Genomic DNA, 9986 nt, shown 5'->3' with positions numbered 1-9986 from the left:
CAGACGCAGTACTGCATAGCTTATATAATTTGAATGCGCATGGTCAAGATAACTATAATCCAAATAGGATGAGAAAGAAGACCGGATAGTCAAACAATCAGGATTTCAGGGTTTCTGATTAAATCCATTAACATACAGGACAGAAAAGACCTGAGCCAGTCCGATCTTGGTTTCTTTTTTCTGATCCCCTGTATCTCTTGGATATTTCTCGCCTATTTCACCTAATCTTGTTCGTTCACATCTAGTACCCGGATGTCGAAGGCTTACGGAATTGATTTTCGTGAACTATTTGTCTTCCGCGTGCACAAGAAGGTCCACAGGCTGTTATTCCGCTGTCTTCTGGTTGCGTAACTCGCCGTGTCGGCCCGTACTTTGCCTGGGTCATCTCAGTTTATAGGGTTAGAATCATCTCGGAGACGGAATCAAAGGGCCCGTACATCCTGTTTAGAGCTAATAACTGGAGTCTTTAAACACAGAAAACCCAAATCTTCTTAAATACCCCAACTAGGAGAGTATCTGAGAAATCATATAACAGCCGAAGCGCAAAATAAGAACTATCGAAAGATGGGTTGGTAGGTAGGATGGATCCAATACCAACAAGGACTAGGATTCATCAATAATCATGTTAAAGGAAGCTCAAAACTAATGCAGCTGATCTACTCAAACCAATTGTGAAAAAGCTGCATGCCAACTTCCAATATGTGACCTAAGCAGAAAAATTGATGTCATCAGGTTACATTACACATTGCCGGTGACAGCGCCAACAGCCATGGTATCGATATCGTCCCCAGAGTCGGCTTCAAGCATTGAGGTATCAACCAGGACCTAGAGAGCACAATTGAGGTGAAACTGAAAATATGATGCAACAGATTCAAATAGGCAGAATTGATTCTATCCATGCAAGTATCCATGAACCTTGGAAAATCTCCCAGTACGCATCAAATCAGTGCTATAAGATTGAAAGGTGAAAGCCATAGGCAAATTCAGATGCAGGCCTCTGCCAAGCCAAAAACACCACCTACATACTACAGATAGTAGATTTCGTACAAATAAATTAGGATAAGCAGATATTTCTGTGATGCTTATTAAACATGTTTCTTTGTCTATCATATTGGAGTAAATGAACTGTTCAAATAAAATCCATTGGAAGATTTGGCAAGACAGCAGTCATTTCAGAGGCCTGGGTGGGTAATTGGAATTTGTAAAATGTCTCCCTTCTTTGATCTTTCCAATATTATAATTGTGTTGGGTACAAACTACAATTTTATGTTAAATCTGGTAAATTCAGATGCTGCATACAACCGAAAGACTAGCTTAGTCGCAGACTAACTTCACAAAGCAAGTTGTGATTCTCACAAGACTTGAGTTTGATCTGTGCACAGCAAGTACTGACCAACTTTGAGTTTATGAAAACTTAGCAGACCAAAATCCCAAAACACCATTCGGAATGAAATCCTGCTGACAAGATTAAAATTCTTCCAGGTAGAAATTGATGCTTCTGTCATAATGGTTGCACTAATAAGCAGCAACATAGGGATGGAATTTGGCATCCTTACTTGATGTTTTTGAGATGCTCCAATTAGATACCTTATGATGCCAAACTTCTATAATTAGTCCACCAGATGAATTATGTACTCGGTGGCATTCATAATGTGTTTGATCTCATATTATGCATGAAAAATATTTTTCTTTTTGGAAAAAGGATGAGTATTATGCATGTAAAAGACATTGGAAAAGATCATCTTTTTACTAATTTGATCAGTGAGATCTTGAGACAACCCCATGACTGATGCATAACAATATAAACTGGCTAGTAAAACTACCCATGTAAAGTAGACTACTACATCATAAGAGCGTCCACAATGCAAAGTATTCATGAAGAGGTGCATTATGGGATTCATGACTCACCTGGAGTTCTTGTTCGCAGCTTTTTAGCCTTTCACTATAATCTCTCATTTGCAAAAAACATCTCTGCAGCTGCACAAAATTCATAAGCATGAACAATCATTTCCATAGTTGCCCTATAAATAAAACCACATGGACCATCAAGACTAAGAAAACATACCTTCATCAAATGTGCTTTCTTCTGAGAGGATAGTTTTTTCGTCATGGCCAATGCATTCTCCAGTTTCTGTGCTCATCATCATAAACATTCCAAATCAACAGGGTAGTTTAGTCACAATTTAAGCCACAACAGCTGCAGAGTTGCACCAACTGGTTCAAAAGTAAACCACAAGAGACTGTTAATATAAGAGGAGACTACCTGTGCTTTCTTCTGTAAATCTGAGACAAGCTCTCGTCTTTCCTCAAACTTCTCCTCCATCTGGGATATCTGATCAAGTCATGAACTTCTACCAATTACTTCGTGCTTTAATGGAGTTCAACAACAATTACTTCTTGCTCTAATGGGAGAATTGTGTCAAACTTACTAAAAGGTTATAGACACTGAAAGTTGGATGTATACCAAAATAGTTAGCCAAGTTAGGAAGCCTCTTTCCGAACTAATAAAAACCAATATTTTTCTATTTATTGAACCATGCGAGACTATTTTTTAACCCTCCCCCTCAAGTATGGGTCCTCTTTCTGACTCCTACACAAGAACAAATTGGATAGAGGCCCATTATGATACTGTCAAGGAATAATCCCACATGGATTACTGAGTACAAAGATCTTGAGTTAATTAGTTGGGAAAGATGTTTCCTAAGTTGGCTAGTCATTTTGGGATGGGCCTTGGACCCAACTTCACATGGTATCAGAGTAGGTAATCATATGTGGGCCTATACCTAAACTATCCACTTGTAAAGCCACAAAAAAGGGCCTACACGTGAGGGGGAGTGTTAAGGAATAGTCCTACATGGATTACTGAGTACAAAGATCTTGAGTTTATTAGCTGGGAAAGAAGTTTCCTAAGTTGGCTAGTCATTTTGGGATGGGCCTTGGACCCAACTTCACAGATACCATGTGAAAGTTGGATCTAAAGCCTATTCCAAAATGACTAGCCAAGTTAAAGAAGTTTCTTTTCCTCTTATAGTGCAAAATCTTTTTACTCATTGATCCTTGTGAGTCTATTCTGTAACATACACAAAGTCAGCAAGGAGAACAAACTGAAGTCCTTGAGTAGACGGAATTTCAAGATGGATGCTTCAATGGTTGCAAAGAAACACGTCCACCCATATTCCATCATATCACCAATTTTACTTTTGTGCATTGTATGCTTCTTTTTTTAACAAATAAAAAAAATTCCATTTTCTTCTTTTATGACAAGTCTACTTAAAAGATGGAAGTATAAGATAGCAGCATTTACAGCCACTTTCAATATGACCAGTTAAATATACAGTTTATAAATCTTAACAATTTCACACTATCGACTTCAATCACTGTGAACCACAAAATTTTTGGAAAAAGTCCCAGATAATAACCACAACAATTTTCTTTTAAAGGCCACAAGAATGATCAATGTGAAGAAGTAAAATAGAAAGGAAAAAAGAAGAGAGAAGAGAGACATGAGAGGGAGAGAGAGAAGAGTTTTTTAAAGGCCACAAGAATGATCAATGTGAAGAAGTAAAATAGAAAGGAAAAGAGAAGAGAGAAGAGAGACACGAGAGGGACAGAGAGAAGAGTACTGCAGAATACCAGAACTCATCAGAGGTCAAAAGTCAAATTTCCTTGCATTAAATAATCAGTTAAGTGAAATAGAGTCAAAATGACAAAAATACCCTCTACACTCAAAACACTATAACTCCCTAAATACATCATAGAATCAAGTGAATATTGAACCACACAACTGCTATGTATTGACAAGCTTACTTCTGCCCTAGAGTGACAATCTGATAAATGTAAAATGACAAAAAAAACCTTTAACATAAATTCAACACACCTCAAGCTGGAGGATATATATCAAGAAGCCCCAGTTTGTTACAAAAATTCCTAAACTCACGCTAACCTAAAGTCTTGATAAAAATATCACCAAATTCATTTTCAGATCTAACATAGGGAGTGACCACTGCACCAGTCATTATGGCATCATGAATGAAAATTATGAAATGAGAGTCTACTTCAACGGGTTTGGTTATTTAATGCAAAACCCAGTTAATGACAATGAAGATAGTAGCTTGATTTTAACAATAGATTGTCATAGCACCTTTAGTAGGGAGCCTAGCTTTTGCAAAACTAGTCTCACACATAGAAGTTCACTAACTGTATGGGCTATTGCTCGGTGCTCTACTTCTGAATTAGAATGAGCTACAATGTTTTGTTTCTTACTTTTCTCATTGATCAACTTTCCCCCAACAAACACACAATAGCCAGTAGTAGACCTCTTGTCCAATATGGACTCTGCGTAATCAGCATCTGAATATCCTTCACTCTGCAAGTGATCATGTAGTTCATACAACAAGCCTTTGCCCCATGCTCCTTTCAAATACCTTAATACTCTATGCTGCCTCTAAATGAACCTTTCTAGGATACTCCATGAATTGGATGACTACGCACATAGCAAATGAGATGTCAAGTTGGTGATTGTGGCATAAATAAGTTCACCCAACAATCTTCTATACACCTTAAGTTCAGCACTCTCATTATCATGAAGATTATAATTGACTTCCATAGGTGTCGAAAAAAGCTTTGCTCCCAGCAAACTGTTAAAAAAGAAGAAATCTACTCTATGTAACTATGCATGTCATAATTGTCATGTAGGATTTCAGCACTTAAGTCAGTCATGGATGTATAAGGGTACTTTTCTCTCTTGATACCTTCTTCCCTTATTATCAAATAAAGAGAAGGAGAAAGTGCTCAACTTATTCTCTCTAAACATCTACCCTCTAAAACCCTAGTTTTTCTTCTTTCTTCTTCTTTTTCACAACTTTGCTGCTTCTTTTCTCACCTTCCTTACTTCAACCAGGCCTTACAAGAGAAGAAACCCTAGATTCTTACATGGCATTAGAGCAGGGGTTCTAGTGTTTCATAAAAAAAGAAGAGGCCAAAACAAGCTTCACTCAAGGACATCTAGGAGCAGAAATTGAAGGCAGAAAATTTTAGTTTTTCATAGGTGACTTTGGCCAGATAAGTACAGCAAGATTCTTGTTTTTTTCTTCTAAAGATTCCATTTTTTTATCAAGTCATTGGATGTCCAATTAAGTTCTATTCCAGAATTTTTTTAAAGAGTTCATGCCTTCGAATTCTAATTTTTTTAGTAGCTCTCAATCCTGGTTCAATTTGTGATTTGTTTATCTCTAAAAATCACTCTCATAAATTCAAAAAATTCCCTCTAATAGTGTTCTAAAATTCATGATGGCTTGCTACATATTGCTTATTTTGTAACATGAAACCCTAAGTTAGCATTTGGTGATATCTCCCCGTACTAGTTCTTCCAATTACTTGAAGTTTCATACTTGCTCTTTTCAACTATTTTTTTTTTTTTTAAATGATGTTGATTTTTATTAAGGCAAAGAGCGAAGCCTTCCCAAACAATGAGAGATTGTTGGGAAGTTCCGAATTTTGCCAATTTATCAGCCAAAGAGTTGGTTGACCTAGGAATGAGATTCCAATTACAATGTCAGCAATACTATCAGTGATGGGCCAGTGGCCCCAAGGGGGGAAGTTGTCTTTGGAACACCAACTAATTACCGTCTTCAAGTCGCCTTCAATGATTAACTTGCCATGGAGACGATCCCTGAAGATTTGGAGGCCGAACAACAGAACACTAACTTCAGCAGTATTAGAATCGGCAATGCCCACCGGACCAACATAAGAAAACATAGGGTCTCCATTGTGACCTCTGAACACACCACCTGCTCCTGCTGGCCCAGGACATCCAATAACACTATCATCAAAATTCAATTTTATGCAGTCGTAAGGGGGAGGATCCCAGATAGCCATACTCGGAGCTCTGCTAGGGTCAGACATATAAGCGATCAAATTCCAATTTTCCAGAAGGGAAACCCCCGATAGAGTGGCAAAATCTTTCGTTGTATGAAACCAGCTCGAGATGAAGCCAACAGAATGAGAAATCGTGTTGTCTATGGTGCTAGCTTTGGAGTTGAATCTCCGGTTATTCTGCTCGAGCCAAATGCACCATGGAACACAAGCCGAAAGAATTAACTTGCCCAACCGAGGAAGGAGAATCCCTCAAACCATCTCAAAGGTGCCAAAGAGGTCCTGATGTAGCCCCAGTTGGAGCTCGATTTTCTGAAAGATCTTTATCCAAACTTGCCACAAAAATCCACAGTGTAAGAGGACATGCTAGACTGTCTCTTCACACTCACCACAAAGGGGACAAGCAAGATCTGGGCAGTGAAGCCTCTTCTATGAAGGTTGTCTGAAATAAGAATTTGTTCGCCGATGGCTGACCACAAGAAAAAATTGATTTTGCTTGGCGCTGAGAATTTCCAAGCTAGATTCGCCTTGTGCTCATGAGTATTGTAGTCTCGTTTCTGATATGAGATTAAGCCAAAGTGATAGTGAATCGGCCATTATTACTGGACTTCCAAATCAACTTATCAACTAAGTGCTCCCGGATAATAGTACTGCTGAGTTTGGTAAGGAGAGAGCAAAAAACCAACAATTCCTCATCATTTAATCCCAAACGGAATGGGAGACTCCACGAGTGATCACTCCATGAATCAGCCACAGAGCAAGAGAGGTTGTTTGCCACCCTATGCAACCCCGGGTATTCTTCCGAGAGAGATCGGGGGCCACACCATTCATTCGACCAGAAGAGAAGGGTCCTTCCCTTGCCCGTGTGAAACGAGGTAGCATCTCTGAATACTGGAAGGAACTTGAAAACTGATTTTCATATCGGGGATAGGAGGCGCCGCCTTCTCTCCATCAGACACCCGAAAACTGAAGGTAGAATTTCACCATATTCCTCCATAAGCTGTTATGTTTGTTGTTGAAATTCCAAATTCATTTGAGCATAAGAGCTTTGTTCATTTCTCTTGTAGGTCGGATGCCCAATCCTCCCCTCTTATGAGGCATGCAAATATCCTTCCAACTGACTAGATGGTACCTTCTGAACTTCTCCATAGAAATCGTCGACGGATGGCATCAATTTTGGAGCAAACGGAGGCCGGACAGTGCATGAATGATAACGGATAATTTGGCAGCCCCGCCAAACAAGACTTGAGGAGAGTGAGACACCTCGCTATTGATAAGAGTTTACCCCTCCAAGTGGCTAGCCTCTTTTCAAATTTCTCAATGAGGGGGGGCCATAGTGACACTAAAGGCCGAGAATAAAAAAGTGGGAGCCCAAGATATGTAGCTGACATATTTCCCACAGAGCATCTTAGGTAGTCCGCCATATCCCGAAGCCCAGCTGGATCAATGTGATAGCCAAGAAGAGTGGCTTTTTCCCAGTTGATGTTCTGACCGGAAGCCAATTCAAATAATCCTAGCACAACACACAATTTTCTGATATGATCCATAGTACCAACCCCAAAACAAATAGTATCATCCGCAAATTGGAGAATCGGAATATCAAAGGTTATGCAATCAGTCGTGGGGAGGAGCCATCCCATGTTCTTGGCCAAGTAGATCAAGGAGGATAGATATTCTGCCACCACGTTGAAGAGTAGGGGGGAGAGAGGGTCTCCCTGTCTGATTCCCCTGGATCTAGAAGCGCAATTTTTCTCCGAATCCCATCTTCCCCAGGAGGGTTTCCAGAAACTTTCAGTTAACTCTGTCAATTGCCTTTTCGAAGTCAAGCTTGAGGATGAATCTGGGGAGCTTTCGGACCTTGAAATGATGACTAAGTTCATGGCATGCCATGGCTGAATCAAGAATGTTTCTTTCCTTAATAAAATCACTCTGGCCATGGTGAATGGCAATATGGAGGATTGCCCTGAGACGACTAGCAAGGAGGCGCACAATCACCTTATATGCACTGGTAGTGAGACTGATCGGCCGGAAGTCGGATGGGAGCTCTACCCCATCTTTTTTAGGGATGAGGGCGATGAAAGAGGCTTCAATACTCCTATATCTGATGTCATGCTGATAAAAGGAGCGGGCCATGCTGGAAATATCTTCTCTGATGAAGGGCCAACAACGACGATAAAATTCCCCGTTGAATCCATCCGGGCCGGGAGCACGATCCAAAGGAAGACCAAGGGCTGCAATTTCAATTTCCCGACTAAAGAAGGGGAGCTCGATGGGACTAGCTGCAGCTGATGGAATAACTTGAAGGTGTTGGAAGAAGGGCCAGAATGGCTGGTGATCAGAGTATAAATCTACAAAAACATTCACCAGTGAGTCGGAAATAATGGCTCGGTCCGAGGTGGCCTCACCGTTGACGCTAAGCATGGCAATGCGGTTGGGGCCACGGAAGGTAGTCACCGAGAAGAGGAAAATCGAGTCCCGTGACCAAAGTTCACGGGATTTCTCAATTCCCGTGGTAGCTCTCTGGAACTGAAGCTTGAAGTTGTAGATCACTTCTAGTGGGACATAGATGAATGAAAGTTTTGATCCGTTGGCTGAGGAGATATGGATCACCGGACCTGATTTTCGGACGACTCTCTCAGCGATAACTCTGCATTTTCCATAGTTGAAGCGGAAAAGACTATTTCGCTTCTTCCAGCGAGAGACCGTCGTCCAGAGAGCTTCGTCTTCCTCCTTCGAAGCATTAGAAAGCTCGCCGGAGCGGTGGCTGGACAGATCCGACAGTCTGTGAGTTTTTCTTCCTCACCATGGAGAGACATTTCCTCCATTTCTTCTCGTCGCAGCATCACAGAGCCTTCTATCGGCGTCAGAAAGGCTCGTGGTAGCCTTGCCTGAGTAGTGGTGGTCATCGTGGGTGATCCGGTCGCCGGCCGTAGGGACGGTGACCGTCGGGAGAGCTCTCTCTCATTTGGGAGTTTTGGCCCACGTTAGCAATTTCGAAATAGACGGCACACGTTAAGCGAAAATTCGCCCCAAATCACCTAAGTCGCTCCGCTCCCTTTTCAACCAAATTTTAGTGCCTCCTTAATTTAATTTAATTTTTTTAGTTGCTTATCCAAGCCCAGCCATACTGGTTACATGTCATTTCATATTTTCATTATATTTGTGGTCATACATGCACGTGAGTGTTCATGCAAGCATCTTAAGCTATGATATTCTAATGTGATGAATTCACTAGTCTTGCTCTTAGCTGATTGCTGCCCTTACTTTGTCAAGTATTTTATTTAAATTATCCAAAGTTTTTAAAGTCTAGTCAAGCATGGCTGAAAACTCAAGCAAGTCTCAATTCCGATGATCATTTTAGAAAACATGATTTTTTGAAAATCACCACTATACCTCTTTAGGGTCTATTCAATTACCCTTCTTTTTTTTATAAAGATGTAATCCATCTTTTTACCCTTCATGGAAACATTTTTTGATTCCAAGAGATCTTATTGGACGTCTGACCTAGTCACCTTTACTTATTAGTGAAGAAGATCCTTCCTACCAAAGATGATTGAAGGAAGACACTCTTTTTATAAGGTGGCTCATTAATAGCATGGAAGAACCGGTTGCCAACAATGTTGTTCACTTGGATACAACCAAGGATATTTGGAAAACTTTTGCTTACATTATATTCCACACCTGTCAGTCTTAAAAAAATTTATGATATTTTTCAAGGAATGTATATGGTCCTCAGTCATCTCATAGTTCATAACTTAGCTCCTGAATTTGGACTCCAAGCTATTCACGAGCCATGTTATAACTTGGTTATCTTTTGCTTCCCAATCATCAGTCATAGGAACCTGGGAAGGGGTGGGAAGGTGTCATCTCTATGATTTTTGGCTTTCTTTTTGGCTTTAAGATACATTCTAAAAGATTTTAACCAGCTCAAATAATTTTGTCTATTCAACTTATCTGTGGCAATCTGAATAGTGTCTTTACCATCAAAATTTCTTGAAGTATTAACTTCCACAGAATCAGCCGTGGATTTTTGCTACTAGTAACCAATCTAGCACAAAAAATAACCTATAACAATTCCACACGCTAACCAGCACAAAAAATACAGCAATTTT

General features: G+C 40.2%; 1 protein-coding gene across 2 annotated transcripts in view; it reads right to left on the bottom strand.

The window, feature by feature from the left end:
- Nucleotides 1-465: 465 nt before the first annotated feature.
- LOC137950797 (uncharacterized) overlaps nucleotides 466-9986 on the bottom strand; it is a 31165-nt gene continuing 21644 nt past the window's right edge. For both annotated transcript variants that reach the window (XM_068797422.1, XM_068797421.1), the window contains exons 6-9: nucleotides 2264-2332; nucleotides 2066-2131; nucleotides 1909-1977; nucleotides 466-825 (exon numbers count right to left, since the gene is read on the bottom strand). In XM_068797422.1, the coding sequence (XP_068653523.1) occupies nucleotides 739-825; nucleotides 1909-1977; nucleotides 2066-2131; nucleotides 2264-2332 (291 nt within the window). In that variant the 3' untranslated portion in view covers nucleotides 466-738. The remainder of the gene's footprint in view (nucleotides 826-1908; nucleotides 1978-2065; nucleotides 2132-2263; nucleotides 2333-9986) is intronic.

This window comes from Aristolochia californica, unplaced genomic scaffold, assembly GCF_029961685.1.
Source record: "Aristolochia californica isolate CCGP_79_NKW_82.1479 unplaced genomic scaffold, dmAriCali1.0.hap1 SCAF_14, whole genome shotgun sequence".
NCBI lineage: Eukaryota > Viridiplantae > Streptophyta > Magnoliopsida > Piperales > Aristolochiaceae > Aristolochia > Aristolochia californica.
The sequence above is the reverse complement of the archived record's forward strand: the minus strand, read 5'-3'. Positions and strand labels throughout refer to the sequence as shown.